General features: G+C 41.3%; 1 protein-coding gene across 8 annotated transcripts in view; it reads left to right on the forward strand.

Annotated features, from left to right (window-relative positions):
* The window catches only part of MEGF10 (multiple EGF like domains 10), a 319,848-nt gene that overhangs the window by 270,302 nt on the left and 23,341 nt on the right, over positions 1 to 26,205 (forward strand). For all 8 annotated transcript variants that reach the window (XM_038552022.1, XM_038552023.1, XM_038552025.1 and 5 more), the window contains 8 exons: positions 2,265 to 2,439; positions 4,193 to 4,313; positions 5,117 to 5,280; positions 7,485 to 7,587; positions 20,092 to 20,238; positions 21,421 to 21,555; positions 22,138 to 22,266; positions 24,004 to 24,132. In XM_038552022.1, the coding sequence (XP_038407950.1) occupies positions 2,265 to 2,439; positions 4,193 to 4,313; positions 5,117 to 5,280; positions 7,485 to 7,587; positions 20,092 to 20,238; positions 21,421 to 21,555; positions 22,138 to 22,266; positions 24,004 to 24,132 (1,103 nt within the window). The remainder of the gene's footprint in view (positions 1 to 2,264; positions 2,440 to 4,192; positions 4,314 to 5,116; positions 5,281 to 7,484; positions 7,588 to 20,091; positions 20,239 to 21,420; positions 21,556 to 22,137; positions 22,267 to 24,003; positions 24,133 to 26,205) is intronic.

Here is a 26,205-nt window from a genome sequence, read left to right on the forward strand (position 1 = left end):
ATTTATATTTTATTTATTTATTTATTTAGTATATTTTTTTTATTGGAGTTCTATTTGCCAACATATAGCATAACACCCAGTGCTCATCCCATCAACTTTGACATTTTAAAAACTAATTCTAGGGTGAATGTTGCCTTTCTGTGCAGATATACAGATTATTATTCAGCATGGCTGGATGGCTCGGAGATATTGGGAAAGGAATATTTAAGAATCAGATCCCTCTGTACATCAACTGCCATTTTCACTAACTCAATAAGTATTTCCTCTGTGCCCACTTTGGGCCAGAGATGGGTAACAAAACATGCTTGATTCTTGTCTTCATGGAGCTGGAGGTCTAGAGGGGAAGGAAGACATGAGTAAAATGAAAAGGCCAGGCAAAGAATGGGGAAACAGTATTTCAGGCATATGGAATAGCCCATGCCATGCCCTTATATTGGCAATGCTGAATGTTTTCACCAACTAAAAGAAACCCATTGTAGTGGAGCATAGTAATAAAGAGAGAATAATACCTAAAGAAGAGGTTGGGAAGTAGGCAGTGGCCAGGTAATAATGACCTGTGGGCTGTATTTAGGATGACGTTATATCTAGGGTCACAGGGACTGTTTGGATTAGGGCCTGTTGTTCTAATGTAATCATGAGTAATTCCCTCTTCACTCTTGAAAATATCCTGGCTTAGACAATAAATTACACAGTCTCTGTAACCGTATTAGACAGCACAGGTTTTATTCTAAGTGTAGTGGGGAGTTTCTGAAGAGTTTTAACAAGAATGATAGGATAGCATCTACTCTTTAGGTGACAAGGCACCAGTGAATGCAGAGTTGCAAGGCAGAAGGCTGTCGTGGTTTTGGGGGGGATAGATGCCCTAGGCATCGGGAGCATGGTGAAGATGAGGATGGAGAGATGAAGGTGAAGGCAGGGTATTTTTGAGGTAGAATAGTAGGTCCTAGTGATGAAGGGATATGGGAAATGAAGGAGAAGTTACCAGGAATAACTCTGAGGTTTCTGGTTTAAACAGTCGAGTGGTTAGTGGTGCCATTGCTTCAGTGGGGTGATTGAGAGTAAACAGGACAGGAAGAACAAAGACTCGGTATTTGACATGCTATGTTTGAGATGAAGGTGCCCCGTGTTTGCTCAAGAGTAGGGAGCAGATGAGTAGATCTGAATAGATCTAAGGAGATCCGAGACTCAAACACTTGCCTTTCAAATCCAAACCTTCTATACCCAAGAAACCATGTTAAATGTAGAGTGGCACTTGGGTATTTCTTCATAGCATGTTCCCTGAGTAATGTTTGTGATGGATGCCTAGGCCTTTGCTTGTGGGCATTTAGTTGCAGCAAAGGAGCAAACTGTCCGACCAACAGAGGTGTGGCAGAGATCTGCCCTTGACAGACTCATACATTAGGCTCAAGAGGTTGTGTGCTTTCACTGAGGTACCAGGGTAGAGGGAGAGCAGCTCTTCTATCTCAGCTTTCTCCTCTCCCAGCAAATCATTCTTTCTAAAAGTAGAAAATCTGTAGATGAGATAAATACCAAATGTCTGGATGAGACAGTGGATTTTGCTGTTGGCTGTAGTTAATGGGAGAGATTTATCTCTACCAGGGGAGGAAGATGGTCTTTAACAGCCTTCCGATTGTAAGCAGAGCTAGTTTGACCGTTGAGATTTTCCTATGGCGAGAAGCACATGTGTTTTGCGTGCCACAGAGTGCCCTATTGTGTCAGCCTCACTAACGCACGCCTCTCAACGCAGCTGATGTGTCCATTTGCTCCAGAGTGACAGCTGGCTGCCTGGCCTGTCAATGCAGCTGCTGCTTCAGGTAGAGACAGCTGCTCCACCACCAGGTATGGAGAAACGAGAATGCAAACAGGCAAACAAGCCTGCAGCCTTTGGAGTTCCTTGGACATAATCCTGGTTAACTGATCTGGTATCATTCATTGGACAGAGTAGTTTAAACCTTCTCATCTAGTTGACCTGTCACTGAATTAGTGCTTTCAGTTTATGAAGATCATAACAAGTTTCAGACAAAAGGAAGCGGTTGTAATAGTCTTCCTGTTCGAGCATGATGTTGATTTCACGCAACATTTCTGTAGTACCAATCAGGTTTCAGCCAATTAATTAAATCATAGCAAGCCTGGGAAGGCAGTTTAAATTATTGTGCATGGAATTACCCAGCCATTCATTGCTCATGGCCAAAGCAACATTTGCATGGGCCTTGGGTGTCATGTTCACCCGGGAGTGACTTTCTCCTTTCATCCATGTCTCTCAGCTGTCACCCCATGTCTGGAGAGTGTGCCTGCAAGCCGGGCTGGTCAGGACTCTACTGTAACGAAACATGTTCTCCTGGATTCTTTGGGGAAGCTTGCCAACAGATCTGCAGCTGCCACAACGGGGCTGATTGTGACAGTGTGACTGGAAAATGCATCTGTGCCCCAGGATTCAAAGTGAGTGGCTGTGGAGGAAGGAGCCGAGGGGTATCATGTGAAACATATTGATGCCACATACCATATATGACCTTTTCTGAAGTATAGTGAATATGCTAAGATCTATCACTTCATTAACAAGCAAGAGAATGAAGAGAAAAGTACTAATAAGTAATATAAGTGAGCACCTGGGTGGCTCAGTGGTTGAGCATCTGCCTTTGGCTCAGGTAGTGATCCCCGGATCCTGGGATCCAGTCCCTCATTGGGCTCCCTGTGGGGAGCCCGCTTCTCCCTCTGCCTATGTCTCTGCCTCTCTCTCTGTGTCTCTCATGAATAAATAAATTAAATCTTAAAAAAAATAAATGAGTAGTCACCTTAGAATGATGACTGGAAAGCGGGTAGAAGTATAAAGGCAGTGTTCATATTAATTATTTAATTCATGTATGTCATGGACTATGATGTATTTTAATTATTGCTTACATGATTTTTTTCTTTATGTAATTATTTTACTACATTATATAGGCAACAAAGAAATTACTTTTCCACGAAATTACTCTGAATGGTTTTTGTCTTAACTCCATGCAATTTGAAGGCACATAGCATTATCGGGTCAGCATTTATTATATATTTACATGTGATGGTTAGCAGTATGTAAGTTTTTCAGTGACTTTGAAAATCCAGACCTTGCAAATAGGCCTGTGTGCCAACAGAGCAGGATTTTACCTAGTTTCTGGGATTTCTTAGCTGTAGATTAGGAATCCTTGTTTTAAAGAAAACTGGTTTGGTCTTGATTATTTTCTGTCATTTGAAAGAGGGCAATATTAACCGATGAAGATGTTGGTGGTTATTCTAGAGCATATAATGTGGAATGAGTAGGTGATAAAGCCTCAGAGTTGAGAGGATCTTTCTTTACCGGCTTTTCTAACCTATGCCACTATTCTTTGGTAGAGCCCTTGAATTAGCCTGTGTTAAGGCTCTTCTGTTTTTATTTTATTTTATTCTGTTTTTTATTTATTTTAAAGATTTTATTTATTTATTTATTTGAGAGAGAGAGAGAGAGAGCACAAGCAGGGAGGAGAAGCAGAAAGAGAAGCAGACTCTCTGCTTAGCAGGGAACCCAAGACTGGGCTCGATCCTAGGGACCCGGGATCATGACCTGAGCCAAAGGCAGACGCTTAACTGACTGAGCCACCCAGGCACACCATGTCTCTTCTGTTTTTAAAGGAGATATCCTCCAGTCATCCTTGGTGGCCCACTTCTTTGTTTTAGGTTTACTGTCAGATAACAAATTGAATCATGCTATAGGCGGAGTATGTGTTCCGTTGCTTTGCTTCACCCACTAATCATATTATATATCATACAAGGAAGTCTAGGAAGCATTGTGCAATTTAATGTATAGTTTATATTTACATTTATTTATTTATTGACTATAATTTATAGTTTATTGTTCTATATCTGCTTGTCTGAGCAAGGACAAAGGGTTTTTTGTATTTGCTAGGAAGGGAAGCTAATGAGGCAGCAGGCTTTGAGTTCCATTTAGTGCTGTATCCTAAACAGGCAAGCTAGCGTTGGCCTTGAATCTTTAAAATTTGTATACTGGATACATTTAGCAACTTTAAAAATATACAAGTGTGAAAATTAGAGAGGGGAAATAATTGGCATTGCCAAGATGTATTTTTATTTATTTGTGTTGGTCTTATTTCTTTTTTTTTTTTTTTGTTGGTCTTATTTCATTCATAAAATTGCATGCATTTTCCTATTTGTGTCTGTGTAGGGAATTGACTGCTCTATCCCATGCCCATTGGAAACCTATGGGATAAACTGCTCCTCTCTCTGTGGCTGTAAAAACGATGCTGTCTGTTCACCTGTAGATGGGTCTTGTACTTGCAAGGCAGGTAAGTGGGCGAACGAATCTTTCATCTGGCCTTCATCCTGGTACCTCCTAAAGTCATAAGAGAGAAACCCTGACTCGGGTTCTAGCTCCACCTGTGCCAACATTCAGCATCTAAACTCAGCCAGCCCCTTGTCTAGGGTGGGCTTTCGTGCTTTTGTGAGCCAAGAGAAGGGATTAGGGTAAGATCTCTAAGGTTGCAGCCAGCTCCAAAAAGTCTGGGAGTCTCTATGCTTTGGGTAAAAGTGAATAAGTAGACATATATCCATGCTCCTAAGTCGACTGGTTTAGAGTCACAACAAGAAGTGCAGCCGAGCCCCAATTTTATGCAATTTTATGCCAAAATGTGTCTATTTATAGTTGCTGCAACAGGCAGAGTCCTGGAAACTCACTGTTTGTGGTTAACTGGGTTTGCCTTAAAGATGGGGTTGCTCTTTCAAACACAAACCATCCTTTACCCTCCCATATAAATATTTCACTTTTCCACCCAGAGCAACCCTCAGCGTTCTGCATTGCGCTTCGCTGCACATTAGGGGTGTTCCCACCCCCGTATCTCTTCCTGATAGCCCAGTGGAGCTTCCTGGTGCTGGCATCTTTGACTGATCATACAGCACAGATGGATTCTGGGTACCTCGGTTGTTGCTGATGGAGGCACTACACGGCAGCACCACTGCTCCCTGTGCTGGGGTGGGGGACCCAGCTGTGCACCTCCAAAATGTCTCTAAAGGGAAACGTGGCTTGGAGAGGCTTGGGAAAACTCCCCGCTGCTGTCGTTTCCTCCATGCTCTGGCATTCTTGTCGTGGCAGGCTGGCACGGGGTGGACTGCTCCATCAGCTGTCCCAGTGGCACGTGGGGCTTCAGCTGTAACCTGACCTGCCAGTGCCTCCACGGGGGAGCCTGCAACACCCAGGACGGGACCTGCACGTGTGCGCCTGGATGGCGCGGGGACAAATGTGAACTCCCCTGCCAGGTACGCGCGAACCAGCACCCCAGCTGAGGGCAGAGTGTCAGCCCGCTGGGGCAGATTTCCTGATTTCAGGGATGCGAGTGTGAACCAAACAAAATCACGATAAGAAATGAGGGCTTTGAAGTCGAATCAGACATAGATTGGAAAAGGAATAGATGTGGAAACTGGTTAGGTAGCTCTGCAAGAATCACTCCCTTCTTTCCCTTCATCTCTGCCTGGGTCCCCTCCCCCCCCCATCCTTCCTGTTCTCTCTGTTCCTATACACCCGTCTCTTCGTGGCAGCCCCAGTCAACAATATTTATCAAACACCCAGCATCTGCGTGTCAACTCTCCAAATATTCTGTCTCCGTTATCACAGAATTCCTCCCGTCTCTGGGGTGGAAAGTGGCAGAGGATTGAAAGGGTGGTGACCAGTGTCTTCAGAAACCCTCATCTAGATGGTGAAAGGTTTAGAAACGGCCACCTGTTAACACAAGTATGTCTCAAGCCCCAAGAATCTCCAGAGATTTCCCTAGTTCAAGTCTGATTCCACTCTGCTGACCTATTTTGGAGGGAATCATCATTATAAATCCTGTACCGTGTCTACTGCAGGCAGACAGAAGCTGCAAATGGGACACGCGTTCTGCGGTAACATGGTGATTTCCCTTTCTTCCTCAGAAGCCCTTGGCCTTTTTCTTGCCCTCTTTTTCATGACTCTTTCCTCCTATCTCATTTCTTTCCTCCTGAGCCATTAAGCATTCTCTCAGTAATGTGAATTCTCTGCCTCCAGGAGAAATGGCGGGATGACACTGTGACCCCCTGAACCAGGCCCCTCATGGTGGGAGCCGATTCTCCCCTGGGCTTCCTCCTCATCAAGTATAACCCATTTCCCAACATTTCCCTAGGCTTTTCTGTGCTCTCCAAACCCCTAGGACAAAGTTAGCTGTGCTTCCTCTCATCCACCAGTGAACAAATTATCAGTGCTCTGAAATGGGCTTGAAGAGCATCTTTTACTCCCAGTCTGATTGTAGAAAAGCAAAGCCTGTGTGTGTGTGTGTGTGTGTGTGTGTGTGTGTGTGTGTGTGTGTGTGTTAGATGCATTAGAAAATTCAGTGAACTCCGATGATGCTTTAAGTGTTTCATATTATGGTGAAGCTAAATGCTATAGAGCCCCAGCAAACATGAGTGGGGCCTATTTATTTTTATTTTATTAAGTTCTACTCAAATGATAATGCTGTCATACACCTACAACCTGTTTTATGCTGACTCTCACATTCCTCGCCCTTGGTAATTGTGCACTGCCCAAAAGTTTATAGGGTCCTCCGTTCCTCAGAATCTGGCATGAAAGCACAGGGCTCTGCAATGCAAAACACTGTGTTACACGCAACTGATGAATTACTGAACACTGCATCTGAAACTAATGACATACTCTATGTTAGCTAATTGAATTTAAGTTAATAAATAAATGCAGCACTTTCCATTCCCCTCCCATAAACTAAATGATCACGACCACAAAGAGTCTTGTCTCTGCTGGACCAAAACTGATATGCAGGCTAAAACAGTAAGGCCTGGGAATAGATCAGGGAGGAGTATGTACCACCAAGTACTCCAGCCTTCCTTAGGATCTCAGATCAGGATACTCATGTTGTTTAGACTTCTGCATAGGAAGGAGGATGTTGATTGGGACAAGCAACAGAAGATTTTCACTGCTCCTTATGGTTGTTTTCATCACATGAACAGTTTACAGAAATGAACTTCATTCAATTAGCATTTTCTTTTAATTTTAGAGCTTTATGTGAGTTAGGATCCTCCCTTTCCACTAACGAGTAGCATGTCTTATAAGGAACACTGAGCTACTTTATAAAAATCTTTTAGGAGCAAAAGAAAGTTTCTTTATGAGTGGTGGCTTATGATAAGATAAAAAAAGATTCTCTTGATTAATTAATGTGTCTACATATATTTGCATATACATATATCAACATAGTGGCATAGTTGGCTTCACCATTCGTAGGACCGACCATTATATTAGACATGAACTACAATTTGAGTGATGTTCAAACACTACCACTTGTGTTTGGGGGACCAAGAAGACATGGGAAGAGGTAATTATAATGCATGTGGCTGAGAGGTGTTTGGGAGAAGAGGGTCCTGTATCCGAAGTGGCTTACCAAGGTCCCTGTCATCTCTAATTGTGCATTTCCATGACCTCATTGCTGTCTTCCATGCAGGATGGCACATATGGGCTGAACTGTGCGGAGCGCTGTGACTGTAGCCATGCGGATGGCTGCCACTCCACCACGGGCCACTGCCGCTGCCTCCCTGGATGGTCAGGTGAGCCAAGGACTGCTACATGAAACATGCCAAATTACACCTAGCACCATTCCTTGCTACTTTAGAGAAACACATGCAGGTCACCTTTCAGGGAAGAAAAAATGGTAAAGCCTCCAGTAAACTGCCACATTTTTACCCAAAAGGTATTACTGCTAAGCCTAATTAATCTGTAATCCAGTAATGACTTCTTGTTGAAACATTCAGGAACAGTTGATCTTGAGCCTTAATGTATAGTCAGACTGTCAGAATTCAGGCTGGCAGGAGTGGGGGGTGGGGTGCGAATTTCTGTGAAGCATTTACTTAGCAAGCCTTCTGTGATACTTTTGAACCCTGAGGAAAGAATGATTGAAATAAACCATAAGAACATAACTAAGTTCACATTGGTGAGGCAAAAATATTGAATATTAATATGGTTAATATGCGAGTATTAAAATATTCATTGCTATACATGAAAGTTTTAAAACTTTCTTTTTCTTACAATAACACTTAAGTCATAAAAATTCATAATACGATTGAGTACCAATTTTGTAACCACAAGGTGGAAGTTTCTCTTTATTTATATGGCTTCATGGTTCCAGCTAGGAAGTTTATCAAACTAACAGAGGTCTTGGAAAATGAGCCATATTTTTGCTTATGATAAAAAGACTCAGGAGAGGGAACTGAATGCCCAAGCAAATTGGGATCCTGCTTTTTCCTGTTTTTTTTTTTTTTTTTACATGAAATCAAGCTTATTCTAAAAAACAAAAACAAAGCCTTAAAGAATGAATGGAATTTTCAATGCTTATTTAGAAAAATTACAAATGGGAATACACCAGGAAAGTTATTGAATGTTGGGATGAATATAAATGCTCATATTTATGAGCAATTTCTTCTGCAAGTAAAATAAAATGTTGACTATTGATGTGCCAATTGAGCGTCAACTACTGTGAAACTTGGGTACAGGTATAGAGGTAGTTAAATGAACCAAAACTCTCTTTTAAAATTCTCACCCATAGTCATTTATGTATGTGTGTGTTTCATGTATATTTGTATATGTTGTATTTGTATCTAAATATATGTGTGTCTATATTCAGAGAAGAAAGAGAGATTTGTAGAACAGAACTATTTCCATATTGACGATGCTTTAGTGTCTTCCAAAATGGTTTTTTAGCTTGTCTTCTAAAACAGAAACTGGTAGTATCAAGCTAATTGTCCCCTTTGGTGATGGTTCATATTTTGAAAAGGTGCATCTTTCAGAGGAGAATCTTGTGCCTCCATGCCAGAGATGTGACATTTAGGAAATTATGAAGTCATGGTGGTCTTACCTCTTAGCAAAAATTTATAAAAAGAAAAACAGAAATAATAATAAGTAATGCTTCTTGAGTACTTACGGCAGGCTCACAGAAACTCTGCAAGGTAGAAAATATCATTTTGTCCTTTTTACAGTTGAAGAAACTAAGGCACAGAGAAGTTCAGTGGTTTGAACAAGGCCCCAGGGTCAGTAAACATGAAAGGTGGGATTTGCACCAAGGCTCTCCCATTGCATCTCCAACTCTCTTCATTACTGCACCCTCTGCCATACACAGATTTCTTCCAGAAAGTGCTGGGGGATAGGGCAGTTACGCTGAGATTAATTCTGAAAATGGGTGAGGACTTATGAGAATTATATGAGAGGACTGTGGTGATAAGTGCTGATAACCGGCAACCTCTTCATATATGTGCATGTGTGCGTGTATGTGTATGTTCATATGTGTGCATGGGTGTGTACATAGGAAGAGAGAGTATGTATGCATATCTTTATATGTGTTCATTTATATATAGACAGAGAGGCAGAGGTAGAGAGACAGAAAGATATACTGTAGAATTTACCTATTTAAATTGTATAATCAACTGGTTTTTAGTGTATTCAAAGAATTGTTCAACCATTATCACCATCATTTTTAGAAGATTTTTATCACCTCATAAAAAAAAACCCAGTAGTACTTATTGGAATTATTCTCCATTTACCCCCAACTCATGTGAACCAGGCAACCTTCTTCCCCTTCTCCCTACCCTAGTCAACCACTAATCTACTTCCTGTCTGTTGATTTGCCTATTCTGACATTGTATGGATTCATGTACTATGTGGTCTTTGGTGAGTGGCTTCCTTCTCCTGGCTTGTTTTCAAGGTTCATTCCTATTGGAACTATATCAGTACTTCATTTCTTTTGACTGCTGACTAATATTCCATGGTATGGGTAGACCACATTTTATTTGCACATTCATCAGCTGATAGACATTTGGGTTGCTTCCATTTTGGGGCTATTCTGAGAAATACTGTTAAGAACATTCGTGTACACGTTTTTGTGTGGATGTATATGTTTGGTATATAAATTAGGGGTAAAATTCCTGGGTTATAGGATAACTCTAATCTTTTAAAGAATTGCTACACTGATCTCCAAAGCAGCTGCACCATTTTACATTCCCACTGGTAGTATATGAGGTTTGTGTCTCCTCATCAAAAATTTGTATTATCTGTCTTTTTGATTCTAGCCATCCAAGTGGTATGAAATGTTATTTCATTGAGTTTTTGATTTGCATTCCCCTAATAAATGATGATGCTAAGCATCTTTTGTGTTTAGTTTCAGCCGTCTGTATATCTTTTTTTTCATCTATCTGTATATCTGATGTCTATTCAGATACTTTGCTCATTTTTTAATTGGGTCACCTATGTTTTCATAATTGAGTTATAATATTCTTTATGTATTTTATCTGTATGTGCCTTATCAGATATATGATTTGCAAATATTTTCTCTCATTCTGTTACTATGTCACTTTTTCATTTTCTTCATGATGTCTCTGCAGAAAAGTTTTTGTTTTGATGAAGTTAAGTTTGTCTAGTTTTTTTTTTTCTTTGTGCTTTTGGTGTCAATCTAAGAAACCATTGGCTAGTCCAAGGTCACAAAGATTTCTACTTCTGTAATCCTCTAAGCATTTTATAGTTTTAGCTTTTACATTTAAGTCTTTGATCCATTTTGAGTTTTATTTTATGTATAAAATATATATATTTTTGGTGTGATGTAAGGGTCCAACTTCATTCTTTTGCATGCTGATTGCATTTGTTCCAGCATCATGTGTTGAGAAAATCATTCATCCATCTCTACCCATCACCTGTATTGTTTTAAAATCAACTGACCATAAATGTGAGAGCATTTATGTCTGGACTCTTAACTTCTGTTCCATTGATATGTTTTTATCACTATAACTTTGTAGAAAGTTTTGAAATGTGGGAAGTGTGAGTTCTACAACTTTGGTGGTTTTTTTTCAAGACTGTTTGGGCTATCCTGGGTCCCTTGAACTTTTATATGAATTTTAGGGTCAGCATGCCAATTCTTGTGAAGATACAAGGTAGATTTAATGAGGATTGAGTCTGTAGATCAATGTGGGAAGTATTGCTAACTTGACAATACATGTCTTCAGATCCTTGAACCAAAGATGTCATCAGTGACCTCTTCAGCGGTGTCTCTCAGTCCTTTGGAATTTGTTGAGAGCTGCTTTGGCTTCTGACAGGAGTAAACTGAGATGAACTGTCATGTGCTTGATTTCTAGTGTCTGAGAGCTACCTTGGGAAACAGACCAAGGCTGGGTAATGGACTTTATTTTCTGTCAATAGGAGTTACCCACAGACACAAGGACTCTCTTGCCCTCTAGTTTCTCCTTGACTTGCAAAAGCTAAGATAACTCTGACCTCACAGTGTGAAATTCCACCTCCTCATGTTTACGTGTGGCTCTTGGTTACTCAGTGTTATAACTACATTATGCTAGAGAGTAAACCAGATTTTGTGGCTTCCCTAGAGTTTTTGAACTCCTCAAATAAAATGACCAGTACTCAGTTATCCATGATCACAATGAAGTGAAGTAGCATTTTGAACCCCCTGGCAAATTCAGAACTTTTCTAGCAGAGAGACCATATCAATTGTTTTGAACCATGCTCTACCAAATCTACTTTTATCTTATGAATATAGAGGAAATGTGATGTGTTCCTGAACACAGCAGTCACTGCTCAAGTATCTACCTGCTTTGATGATTTAGAGCCAGACTGTGAAAGGCATACTCTCGTCTACATGAGAAAAGCAGGAGATATGATTTGGCCTGAAGCCAGCCAGAAAATGTGTTTGTTGCATTCCACAGTCTGGGTCATGGGGTAAGACAAATTATCCCATCTGGCCTTAGACCTATGGAGCTCCTGCGGGAATGCAGTGACTTTGTCACACAGCATAATCTTGTAATACTCTGTCCATCTGTGACTGGTCTGCTTCTCTAAAGGGGAAGAAGCTCTGCTGCTTCATGTTGCTCTGTTAACTTGTTGCCCTTACTGTCTCTTGGCTTCATGGCCCCATTGTCTCATTTCTGTGGGTCTTCTGTGTAGGCTGTTGATCTGTGAGGATCTAAGACTGCCAGAGACTTTTTTAAGGAGAAGTCATCCCCCACATTCACAGTACACACTTGGTATATGCAAACATGCAGAGAGGAAAAGAAGGTTACTAAAGTTCCAAAATGCACCCTACAGTTGGACCAAGAATGGGTTTATTTCCCCCAAAGGAAAGAAGAATAGATTCTGTGTTATTTATATAGATCACCCTTCATTGTCAACACTGGAGAGACTCAGAATTTTTCATCAACAAACTTGATTTTGAGTAAGTAGAAGAAGAGCCTTTCTCAAGATAAAGAAAGCCTTGCTATTCATTTGGATACCAGATGCAGGGCCAGATAAAGTAACAGGAGCCCAGGAAGTAAATGATTGTTTTCTCTCCTCCCTGTTGCTCAGAGCGCTCTACGTGAAATTTTACTGGACAGGGTAGTAGTGCATGGGTTAACAGTGAAGTTTTGGTGCAGTCTAACACAGGGACCTGGGCTCTTCCCCTGAGCAAATCAATAAGAAGGTATAAAGTCACTAATACTGCTAGGTCACAGAGGACACTGTAGGGAGATGCTCATCAGGTCTCTGGGTTTAGAGCCAGAGATAAAGGTTGGGAGAGCTTTATTCTTCCTTATAGAGAAAATAACACACCCACATTGAGGAAGTCAGATGCTAACCTGATATACTAAGGAAATCAGCTTGCTTTCTTACCCTGGGGCTCATCCACCACTCCTCATGACTTCTGACACTTTTCTGATGTTGTCTTTTTCTCTTAAAATAACTGAGATTCTATCACTGGCAGTTCCATTTTACCTGGTTTTAAAACAGGTTTTCAAAGGTACTGCCATACAGATTACCCAAAGCAGAAGTTGCAGCTGACATTCCAGATACTATTTCTAAAAGAAATGTACCATTAAAAAAAATGTGAATATTTTTAGCCAATTGACTACTTTATCAAAAAGAGGCAGGTTGCAGTTAAAAAACAATGAGGGAAAAATGAAACACCATCCAGAATATAGGCTGGGCTCCTTCTCCCACACCTCTACACACACACACACACACACACACACACACACACACTGCTATAAAATGAGACTGGCTTTTCAAAATGATTGTTCTCAAGTCCTAGATGTTAATGAAATGTAATTAATTGTGTGTGTGTATGTGTATTTCCAGAGTAGTGAAGTAATATGCTTTATATTTTCCCCAAACTGTAGAAATATGCTGACTTTCTTTCTTCCTTTCTGCCCTGACTTCATTCAACCAGAACACCTCTTCACTGAGTGTTATAGCTAATCAAGATTTCCTTCCAGCTGTGTGGGAACATATGCCGTCTCCAGCCTGGTTCCCAGCCCTGGCTAGGATCACTGTCACCTGGGAACTTTTTTAACTTGTGTATTCCCTGTCCCCACCTCACACCTACTGAATGACAATCTGGAAGGTGAGTGAGGAAGGGGGTGGAGCCATTGCCAGCCCATAAAGCACCTTTTGTACAAATTTGGAGAAGGTTTGGAAATCCTTCAGGTTGCACTTCTTGGCAGGTGGAGGGCAAGCTGGATTTCTACCCTGCCTTAACGCTGTGGCCAGGGGCTCTTGTGCAGTGTACAGCCTGCACAACCTTACGTGATGGCCTCATTTGTCTTTTCAAAAGTTGCACCAGTGGCCCATACACTGACATAGTTACCAGTCTGTGGACTGACCTGTGCTATGGTTTTTTACTCTCGTTATTGAAGAGGTGGGGGTCCCAGGGAGCCTTTCTGTGACAGAAGTCTTGTATCTAGTGGCAGAAGGCTTAGGGGTACATTCATACCAGAAAAAAAAAGTTAAATGCTAAACTAAGAGAAAAGAGATTAGGACACCGACTCAAGCTCTAGGAGTTGTTTAATGTGTGGGGATGAGAGAGGAACTGCAACCATGTATGAGGGTATGCAGTGGCAGGAAGAATAGAGAGACAGGTAGGGTGCTTTATCTGAGCCCAGCCAGGAGGGGGGCGTTAGAAAGAGGAAAGCCTACAGGCAAGTTTATAAGAAGAGCCTGTCTTTTCCCAGCAAGGGCAACTAGGCCTGCAGTGGTCCAAGCTCCTCTCCTAAAGGATGGCTTCCCTCTGTGAATTCCCCTAAATGTTCCAAATTTGACCGAGTGAGTAAGTGAACTGCTACTTTAGGTACTGATCTGTCCCACAGTGATCTCTCATGTGGCTTAGTGATGCCTGAATTGTTACAGTAAGGGGGGACCTACCTTTCTTTATGCAGCTACAGAAGGTACAAATTCAAGTGCAAATGAGCTTTAATTAACATGCATGCACCCAATCAACCAGGGTATTGAAGGGTGGACAGCGTTCACGCAGAAGCCCATGGCTGGCTGGCTGTGTGATTTTGCGGGGAGGGAGTCCTATAAAAGCAGAACATCCGCAGAGTCCCTGAGGTGAGGGTGGAGGAAGGGGCGTGTCTTCCAAAAAGAAAGGCTACAGAAAAAGCCAGAGCTCCCAGAGTTGCCCCTCTGCCTAGCAGTCTGTTCTGTGTGCTTTTATCCAGGTCCAGAATGAGGCAGGTCATACTCTCTGGAGCTTTTGTCTTGCAGTTACAAATGCGAACATCGATGATTTATACGACTTACTGAGATTTTTTTTCACTTGGTCATCTCTAGAAAGCAGATCCTTTTCTAATTCATCTTTAAAATTCATAGTATCCAAATGGAAAGATTTAACAACCCCTTGTGGAGTGTCTCCAAGTTGTGTGCAGCCACAGTGCTGGGTGCTGGGAACACAAGGGTAAAGCGTTGCCAGCTCCTGGCCAGCAGAGGCTCACATGCTCTCAGGGTGGACACTGCGTGGGCACAGGTGGATACACCAGTGAATAATGTCTGTACGCCAACAGTAAGCAGCTGCTTTGGTAGCAAGAGGGCTAGAAAGGAAGGAAAAGTATTATGACTCTATACTGTGGTTCTTCTCTTCTATAATCATCAAGCCTAATTATTATGAACAAATCTTTCTTCGCTCTAATATATGTTTAATAGCTTGTTGCTCAGGAACCAGACATTGAATTGAAATCATGTCCTTCGTTCACTAGTGCCCCAAAGATTGCAGTACTGGCATGAGAAATATGAACAATTAGCAAGACGAGGAGCTTGGGTTCTATCTCTGAGAGGGAGAAGTAATGACACCCCAGATGATTTATTTTACCGCATTCATGCAATCACAAATGCCTAGTGAATGCTGGTTTCACATTGAGGCTGCTGGCATAATGCATCAGGCATGAAATGCACGAACATTTCTTTAGAGCTGCTTAGCTGAAGTTTATCACGATCATTCAGCCATTGCCTAGCAACTTGGGAAGGCTATCAAAGAGCTCTTTGTCCTCAATCCTGGCAAAAACAGTCCCTCACAGATCGCCTTATCAGCGTTAGAACGTTTATCAGGAAAAAATGCTTCCACTGAGCCAGAGATCCCTGCAGATTTAAAGATACCCTCTGCCCATTTTGTTCCCTCTTCCAAGTGTGTTAGGGAATTGTTTTCTGAAGTAATTCCTATTTGAACCTTTATCTGTTCTTTGGTTAACATTCCAAAAGAATTTCTTCAAGATGCCTCCATAACTCTTCTATTGCATTGTAATTTGGGCTAGCATTAAAAAACACACAGCCCTGAGCTCATAAAGGTATATCTTTTCAAAAATCAGCAAGGCAGACATTTCCACCTTTTTAGATGGGAAGAGTCATCATCTTTAGGCACACAAAATAGAAAGATGCTGGGTTTCCTGGTCTGTGTGTGCTTCTCATCACTTCTTTCGGGATGGAGAGAATTATATGGTTGCTGGAAAATGATTCTGAATATCATGTTGGAAAGAGGGACTGTGCTTATTGATGCATTCAACAAATCTTTAACATCCTCCATGTGCTAGGCACTGTAGTGAACAAAACCCCCATCTCTTTCATGAAGCTGCCAGAATTCATTCATTACCCAGCATGGAATATGGGGGGACAAGAACAGGTACAGATCTTTCATTTCCATTCTCTCTTGTATTTCCCTGGAATTTATCCTCCTCTGCATCCCAGCTGCCAATGACTTATTTTAAGATCTTGTCATGTTTACCTTTTTTTTTTTTTTTTTTAACCTGGATAACGTAAAACAGCCACCTGACCCAGGTCTTCTCTCTTCCAGGCTCACCATCCTTTTACTATCTTCTGCCCTCCTGCCAACCACAAATTTAATTATGTGCTTCTCCTACTTAATTGTGCATTTGGTCCCTGTCAACCCCAAGGGGGAAGCTCACACTCCACAGCATGGCATTCTTGGCTTTCTCTCCGTGGCCACAGCCTGGCTGCCCAAACTCCTCTCCTGTTCTTCCCAGCCGCAGTTTCAGCTGCCCTCAATGTGTATGGGCTTCTTTGGACTTATAAGCCTTACACCCACCATCCCATTAGCTTAGAACCCCTGTCAACCTTCACAAAGTATTTCCTTTTCTGACTATGATCCCCAGACAGAGTTAGATGTGCCTATTCTGGACCATTATCATTCTACAGTTGGAGGTCTTTCTTAGAGAACCTGTCACCAGCAAGTCAATAGACGCTGGATCCCTTGAATGTTGATTAAGTTGAATTCTTTTTTTTTTTCCCTGTCTTTGATAAAAAAGGGAACAGAAAAAAAAATGTCTTGCAGGACTCCAGCAAAGTTTGCAAAGATTGGGGTGAAATCAACAGAAATAATTTAGGAATGACACACACTCCAAAAAATGGTTAAAGTAAATGTAAATTCCCTATCCTGAAAAAAGTTTTACTGCAAGGTTAACCTTACATAGAGGTCACATCAGTAGCCATATACCTAGTGTAACCTAGCGAAGTGATTACCCAGTTACCCCCTCTGTGAGCCTCACTGCCTTAATATTTCACAATTAGAGATTCACTTCTTAGGCTTCTAACATGTGTATTCCTTTAAAATATGAGTACTCTCGAGAGAAGGTAATAACTCAACAGTAATCAATTTCTCTTATCTTTTCCTGACTATAAGATGAAAGGAAAGATAACAGGAGGGCACGGAGCTCTGAAGGCAAGGAGTAGCAGTAACAGAAAATGGGACAGCAAGAGGAAAAAAAATGCAGCTTCAAACTTTTTTACTAGATTTACCCACTGAGGCATACTTTGTTTGTCTACAAATAGATTAAGCAGTAATCTCTGAAAAATGATGACTCATTTTTACTAATGATAGAGAAAAAGAAAAGGGATTGAATTTTAGGGGAAGTTGGTCATAGAATTATTTTAATTGACTTTTCAAGGAAAGACTTATTTGCAATCCTGAAATAAAAGATTTTTAAAAGTAAGCTTGCTTCTGTTGAAATATGCTTGTACAATTGGAGACAGAAGATTTGATAGATGATCTCTAGAATTCCCTGTGATTCTCTGGAAATGAAATCATGGGTAAATCATGTGAAACAAGCATATCATTGTAATGGATCTCTTTGCTATATCGTGGGCCCTGTTACTCTATGAAAATTACCTCGATAAAGTTGATTATGACAGATGGTTATGTTATCCAGCTGGACAAACCTATTAGGGAAGAGGAGTCAGATATGAAATAAAGAATCACTTTATTCAGGTTTGCCAATCTGCCCTGGAATCATTTTTCTTAACATACTCTGATTGAGAATGTGCTAAGTCATATATAAATTATGATAATCTGTAATGTAAAACAGTGGCAGATAATTTTGACCTAAAGTGTGCTCCATTCCAACTTAAGTGCATTTATTTAATGTGAAGGAGAAATTTGGCAAGTAGCTGATGAATCAAATCACCATGAATGGCTAAATCCCACCCTTCTTCAAGCTCCCACCCAACAAAAATGTGCCAAAAATGAGGACCAATTTTCAGGATAGTTTTCAGATTAACTCAGCTTCCACTCTCCAAAGTCCTAATTGGGATTTACATGAATGGCTCCAAACCAAAATGGCCAGGGTTGTCTGAATATCTGTGAAGTGGGTGTCCCCATCTTAGCTGCCATTAAATAGGAGTCAGAGCTCAGGACCTGAATTTGAACAGAGTGAAGCCTGTAAGGGGTTACCTTTGTTGATACTTTCCTCAGATTCACAAAACAAAATTTAGTTTTACAGCCTCTCTTTGAAGTGACTTATTCTGCAGTATGTTTGATGCTCTGCCTCTTGCAGATTTCAGTCAAAATACCAGATACAACTCTATAGCTGGTAAATCACATTTGATGAGCATAACATTTGCATATCATTCCACCTTAGGTTTCTTTTCAGAAGAGGTTTAAAAAAAAAAAAAGATCATATGTTCATGAACTCAAGAAAAAAAAAATCACAGTACACCAAAATTCCGTGTTTTTATTCTTTAGGGAATGCTTAAACCCTGGTCAGCTTATGACAGGTCTGATCTCCTTCTTCAGCCAGCAGTGCAAGCTCAAATAATAGTCTATTGTCAGTTCAAGCTAGACACAATGAGGTCTGTGCGCTTTCATGCCTACTTAACAGCCTTTACCAAGTGGGAGACTTCAGGAGGAAAATGGGAACAAATCAAAAGTAGAATTATGGCTCAGCAGAAATGACTGTATACCAATTAGCAATGTTCACGTTATGGTTTGCGGCTGCCTCTTTTTTAAAGTTGGGCCATTGAAGCAAAAACTGCAGTACAAAACAGCTTTCTCAGCTTCCGTGGTGCTGGGTGGTGATAGCATTCTGGAATCCCTGAGTGTGTGCGTGCTTGTTCTTACTGTGTTTTCACTTGGTCTGAAGCCAGCAGTCGCCAGTTCACTACTAATTATAACTCACTGCTTCTCAATGCAAAGAGCATGTCTTTGAGTTGTGGAGAATTCTGACTTACAAGAAAGAGGTGCCTGTTGTATTTCAAATACAAACTTACCAAAGAGACTTTTATTTACCTCAAATAAAACCTTGTTTTATTTTTATTTTTGCAACTTTGGTTTCTCCTCCTTGTGTTTTCTTTAGGCATTTGTTCATCCATGACCAGCTGTAGAGTTTCTGTTCCCAGGGTGAGAGTTAAAAACCTACATATAATATCCTAATAATCAATAACATAGACAACAGCTATAAATAACATCAGTTGTGATGTTCTTCCTTTATCTGCCCAGTATCAGATGAAAATTTTTTTAATTTATTTATGATAGTCACACAGAGAGAGAGAGAGAGAGAGAGGCAGAGACACAGGCAGAGGGAGAAGCAGGCCCCATGCACTGGGAGCCCGACGCGGGACTCGATCCAGGGTCTCCAGGATCGCGCCCTGGGCCAAAGGCAGGCGCCAAACCGCTGCGCCACCCAGGGATCCCCTCAGATGAAATTTTTAAAGAGGAATTTAGTGGCACAGATGAGTGTATTTTTCCATCCTATACAATATATCATCAAAATGTTTTAAGATGGTGTCTGCTGAAGGGGAAGGTTTTTTTCTTTTCTTTTATTTTTTTAAGATTTTATTTATTTATTCATGAAAGAGGCAGAGACATAGGCAGAGGGAGAAGACAGAGACACAGGCAGAGAAGAAGCAGGCTCCTCAAGGGGAGCCCGATGTGGGGCTCGATCCTGGGTCCCCGGGATCACTTCCGGAGCCAAAAGCAGACATTCAACCACTGAGCCACCCAAGCATCCCAGGAAGGTTTTTTTCTTTATGTACAACAATTTAAGCACTTTTTACTTTTCTTTTATCTTTTTTACACTTTGTTGATTTCTCTGTAAAGATAAAGAATTGGGGGGGAGGTTGCTGAGGGTCTCAATGCTAAAGTATTTTTTGATAAATTTTGCCTGTAATAGAGCCCTTGGGCTTCCCATTTGCTCCCTCCTTCTAAAAAAAAAAGGAAAATCAGTATAACAAAGTTGGTTTATTGCTATTGTTTAATGCCTCCATAGAATATCATCCTGGGATTATTTTAATGTTATGATGACACAATATGTGATTACACAGTAGATGACGATGCATTGACATATATAAGTGAATTTTAAACCTCACACCATCCTCGCTCACTGTTGCCTGGGATAACTCAGCTTGGAGACCATGACCAACAATCTGGGTCTGGGACGCGGGACCAATGGCCCCATGTCTGGGATGTAGAATCCCAGAGGCACGAGCCGACACTGCCTCTCACTCAGCCTTGCTCATGTGCGTTGTTTCAGGTGTCCACTGCGACAGCGTGTGTGCTGAGGGGCGCTGGGGGCCCAACTGCTCTCTGCCCTGCTACTGTAAAAATGGGGCTTCATGCTCCCCAGACGATGGCATCTGTGAGTGTGCGCCAGGGTTCCGAGGCACCACCTGTCAGAGAAGTAAGTGTCTTATCAGATGGCGATGTCTACCTTCCCTTATCAGACACTGTGTGCAGAATTATTGTCTCTGTCCCACCCCTCAGCACTCGGTGCTGTTCTGTCGCAGTCGAGGGCAGAGGAGACGATCATAGGTCTCCCTGTGTCCCTTGCAGAGCTGTCTTTGATAGCACTGCCCCAAGAGCTTTATTCATTCCAACCTTCAGGACGAGCCTAACAGATGGAGCTTTAGCCATTCCTTCTCAGTAATGATTTCAATGCCTCATTGGCATCATCATCGGGATATGTCTCTCGATCCTGCCTTAAATCTTGCAAATGGTGTTCCAGAAATCCATTGACCTGTAAATATTTGATTCAGCAATTTTGGCATTGGCCTTACCTCAATTACCAGAAGTCAACATCAGCCAAACCTTGCGGCAAATCATACATCCTGCTAGTCATCGTACAGCCAGTGGCTGTGGGGAAAATAGCCCTGCAGAGTTAAAAATGGGGGCTGTTGACATTGGTCAATAAGACTTCGAAGCTAAGAAAGGACTTATAAGATTTTACTAAATCTTTTAGTAAATGCAATCAAGAAAAGAATATATAAGATACATTATCCTGATTTTTTGGACTTTTTTTTTTTTCATTAAAAGCTCTATACACCTGTCCTGTATTTAAATCCTAGTGATGTCTTGAGAAGGAGCTAATTATGTAGCAGTTTATACTTGTTCACTTTTCAATCACCATCATTTATCTGCACCACGTTGAGGAGGAACAATCTTTTTAATGCAGACCAGAGATCTATTTATTGCCGGTTAAAGACTCTTAAAAAATAAAGGATTGACACATGGCTTGAGAGTATTTATTTGGGATTTTAGAACTGTGTTTCCTTTCATTTGTTTCTTCAACAAAAATTCTTCAAGCCTTGTTCTGTGCCATGCCACAAGTGAACTAGGGCCATAAATGAGAAAATTGAGAGAACTGAGACACGTGCCTGCCCTTGGACAATCCAGTCTAGTGGCTTCTTTTCATTATTCAAGAGTACCCTTCTTCCTTTGGTGGTGGTTGTTTTATACTTGGAAAATTCTCAATATCGCTAAAAAAAATTTTTTTTTGGCCCCAAACTAGAACTAGATCATGATGTGGAATTTGAGAGTAACACATCTCAGGAAAGATAACTGTTAATTTCCGTTCTATTTCCAGTCTGCTCCCCTGGTTTTTATGGGCATCGCTGCAGCCAGACATGCCCGCAGTGCGTGCATAGCAGTGGGCCCTGCCACCACATCACAGGCCTGTGTGACTGCTTGCCTGGCTTCACAGGTGCCCTCTGCAATGAAGGTAAGGTGCACAAGTGTTTTTGAAGAGGTGTGCGGTGATGGGCAGGCCACATGCAGTCTGTCCTCAGGCTTCCCTGAGGACACGTTGTTAGCTATCAGCTATCCATGCCTTCTGGTGTGCTGGGTCTGCACGGGATGACTAGGAGCTTCAGAAAAGCTGGCTTGCTGCTCCTGCAGAATCTCTTTATTCTCTGAGCTGTGTCACTCTTCACTTTTAATTGAAAACAGCCTCCCACGAAAAGTCAATACAGGGAAGGGTTTTGACTCCCTGAGCAAGATGCCATGAAGTCAGGTTTCTAGCAATGTGATGATGTCTCCTGGTTTGTGATGCCTTAATGAGAATCTTCGGCTTCAAGTATCTGTAAAAACTGAGCCCAAAAAAAAAAAAAAAAAAAAAAACTGAGCCCATTCAAGATGAGGGATGCTGTTGAGTGGAAGCAGCCACTACACGGGCATCTAGGTGGATGGATTTCAAAGCTATTTCCTGCCCCAAGACTAGAGTTCCATGAGATGAGATATAATGGGTTATTATTATAACCCATTATAACCAGGGATATTACTGACCTATATAACATCTTCACAGTGTGTCCCAGTGGCAGATTTGGGAAAAACTGTGCTGGAGTTTGTACCTGTACAAACAATGGAACCTGTAACCCCATTGACCGATCTTGTCAGTGTTATCCAGGGTGGATTGGCAGTGACTGCTCGCAACGTAAGTCTCGTTTGAGAACAACCATTTGTATCTGTTTGTTTTCTGAGTCCTTAGAACTGAAGTATGAGTGTTTCTCTAATCAAGAAATAATATATGGGGATCCCTGGGTGGCACAGCGGTTTGGCGCCTGCCTTTGGCCCAGGGTGCGATCCTGGAGACCCAGGATCGAATCCCACGTCAGGCTCCCGGTGCATGGAGCCTGCTTCTCCCTCTGCCTATGTCTCTGCCTCTCTCTCCCTCTCTCTCTGTATGACTATCATAAATAAATTAAAAAAAAATAATAATATATGAATAATTATGATATACCGTATTTTAATTTTAAGTGGCCTTTTTCCCCATTAGTTGTTCTATGCAATGTTCCTATGTTAAATCCAAATAATGTCTTAGAAAGAACCTAAATAGGATAGCATTTTGCTTATTCACTTTTCAGTGATTCTTATTCTGTAAAATGGGGGTATTATACTCAGAAAAGCCATTCTAAGTTTTATTTCATTTTTTTTCTAAGTTTTATTTCAGACCTCAGGCGTCAGCTATTATTGTTCTTGGGCGAAAATGGTACACACAATTGTGTAGAATTTTTTTCCATTTTTTTAATTACTTCAGACATGTTATCTTTATTGGGCCATATTCCTTATTGGGTAACCAAATAGAAATTATAGATGGTCCTCCTTTTTTTCTTCCAGTTTTATTGAGAAGTAATTGACATACATCACTGTATAAGCCTAAGGCACACAGTGTGATGGTTGAATGCGTATATATTGTGAAATGATCACCACAATAGGTTCAGCTAACCTCCATTGTCTCATGTTGCTATAATGGTGGTTCTCATTTTAAGCAGTTATCTTCTTGAAGCATTACTATAAGAAAAAAGGTTTTTTTGCATTTTTTGTTTGTATATTTTTGTAAATCAATTCATTCTACCCCATAATGATATTTTCTTTCACAGATACTTTATCTGAAGTTCTTACTGCTTTTCACTGGGCAGTGACCTCAAGCGATTCTGTTTTGTTATTTTCTGTCCCATCCAATTAAGAGTTTTTGTTTTTTTTTTAATGAATAAACCGATTTTGTGAGTAAACATATAATTGAAACCTTAAAATTTAGACAAGTTTCTAGTGACAACTCTGGAGTAGAGTGGCAGTGCATGACTTATGTGACACCAGGTCCCTTAGGTTCTCTCAAGTCACATCATTTGCCTATCTGATCTCTGCTTAAATGTCCTCTCCTCAGAGAATCCTTCCCTGTGTAGCTCTGGTCACTCTTGTCTCCCATTACCCTGTTTTATTTTTTCTAATTGTATTCATTGCCACTGTTTTTTCTTATTGGCTGGCTGGCTGGCTAGTTGGTTTGCCTGCCCTACAGAAATATAAGATGTCAGAGGATGGTCTGGACCTTGTCTCGTCCTCTGCTATCTCTTTTGTGTCGAGAACAGTGCTGGGCACACAGAGCTCAATGTGCACTTATTAAGGAACTAAATCTATAAACTTAAGATAACCTTTGCTTTGCCCACCTGCTCTGTGGTCTGTCAGCAAATACAACATTGGTAATGATGGTTGCTCGTGCAGTCAGCATTGGCATCTGGGTATGAGTCCCATTTGGAGCACTGTGCTTTCTTAGTTCTGATGCATGCTGCTAATATCTCACATGCTAGGAGAGGTGGTGAGAGGATGGAGTTCTCTCTGCTGGGTGCTGACCTCCAGGCTCTAACAGAACTCTCCGTGCATGCTGTGGTTTCAGCTTGTCCTCCTGCGCATTGGGGTCCAAACTGCATCCACACGTGCAACTGCCACAATGGGGCGTTCTGCAGTGCATACGACGGGGAATGTAAATGCACTCCTGGCTGGACCGGACTCTACTGCACTCAGAGTAAGCAACAAGCCTTCCGAGGCTCACCCAGGGGAGCCGCACCCCATGAGGGTGCACGAGCTGAGCTCAGCCAGGACTTCTGGCATTGGAGTGTTTCATTTCCCCGATGACTGCTAAACATCTAAATCTCTCTGTGTGGTTATGAGCTGTCCCGTTTCAAGTTTTCTATCCATATGTCATATCAGGACACTGAGGTAGAGAGGTGTTATATGTGATGGTATACAGCTTCCTTCCTAACTCTCCTTTAACCAGACCCTGTTTAGATGCACCAAACTCCTTATCATTTATATATACATATGTTTTATATATATATATATATACACACACATACATATGCTGTTTTTAGTATGTGATTCCTTTCTATGAAGATCAAAAACAAATCGATGTGTTAAGATTATTGATTAGGAAGGTGCATGGAGAGCGATGAAAATGTTCTGTATAACTTTTCAAATTGGGGTGGTCATCACATGAATATACACCCTGTCAATTATTCTTACAGCACAAAGGCTGGGGTAAGTGACAGCGACTAGAAAAGCAGTGAAGATGACAAGCCTCACTCCCTAACGTAATGTGTGCTCTTGGAGAAGATTGCATTCTGTGGTTCTCAAACTTGAGTGAGCTTCAGAATCACCAGGTGGCTCAGTAAACACAAGACTGCTCTGGCCCCACTCCCAGAGCATCTGATTCACTGGGTCTGGGGTGGGACCTGAGAATTCACATTTCTCACAACTTTCCACATGGTGATGCCAGTCTGGGATGATGCTCTAAGAACCACTAGTTCTTTTTTCCATTTTGTATCCCATAGTGTCCTTAACAATTTCTTCTTCTATGAAGTTTTACCATCATAGGATATAATGTGCAAAGTACTCTACAGCTCAGCAATGTCGGGAAAAAAAGACTATTCTCTGTCCTCTTGCCTTCAAATGAATAAAGGAGACAAGGCAGGAAAACATGGTTTATTATTAATACAAATTTATAATTTATTCTTTTTAAACCTTTTCAATAATAATATATCATTTTAAGCCACAGAAGTGAGCTGAGAAAGAAAGATGGGTCAGAAATTAGGCCACTCTTGCTTAATAGTAATTAGAGAACATAATTAGAGAAGAGTCTGAACAAGCGTTTTGGAACTTTCTGGAAGAGGGTGTAGACCTTGAGCCATGATTCAAAAGGGAGATTTGGCAAGAAGAGAGGTTGTCCCGAGCATAATCTGCCAAGATTGTATATACAGAAAGGTTTTCAAGCTCGTTAGAGAAAAGTGCTTGTAAGTTATTGTTTATTATTCCAAAATTTGGATCTGTTTCAATTGGAGGACCTTTCTAAGTGGACGTAGCACAGGACAGTGGGGAGAACGTGGGATCTGGAGCCAGACTTGCCTGCATTTGTATCATGGCCCTGTCAGCCCGCCACTTGCCGGCTCTGAGACTTAGGGCACTTGGGGCTTAGTTCCCATCTATAGGGAGGAATATCCACTGCTGTGTTTCTGGGCTACTATAAGATTCAGTGAGAGGACACATGGAAAGCATCTGGCCCCAAGTAGGTGCTAAATAAAAACACGGCAATGGTAGTGGTCATTGCATGCTGGCATCTGTGCTGTACCTCTGTTTCTTGAAAGTTGAACTTTTGTTAAAACCTCTAGAAGAAAAAGAGAAAATAAAAATCACTTATAATAGTTAGAAATGGCCATGGAAACAGCCTGTAATGAAGCTTTCATTATGCCAGGGAGCCCTGAAACACCTTTGCAAAGCAGCTCCTGTCCCAGGACAGCCCACAGGGCTTGTGCGTGTCCTCAGCGCAAAGGCCCCAGAGGTCTTTGTCTTGAATATCGTACAGCAGTGTAAGGTTTATTACTTTTTTATGAAGCACCTATGATATATAGGGTTTTTCTTTTTATTTTTTTTAAGTTTAGCATTCCACTACACCTTTGGTGAAAGACATAATAGTATATAAATTTGTGACAGATACAGTGGACAGGGCTAGTAGCCAACATAGAGACATTCTGCACTTTAAGTAAAGGCATACCAGTAATTTTAATATAAAATACTCACTTCAGTCCATGGCATTGGAGTCTAG

This window comes from Canis lupus, chromosome 11, assembly GCF_011100685.1.
Source record: "Canis lupus familiaris isolate Mischka breed German Shepherd chromosome 11, alternate assembly UU_Cfam_GSD_1.0, whole genome shotgun sequence".
NCBI classification, from domain to species: Eukaryota; Metazoa; Chordata; class Mammalia; order Carnivora; family Canidae; genus Canis; species Canis lupus.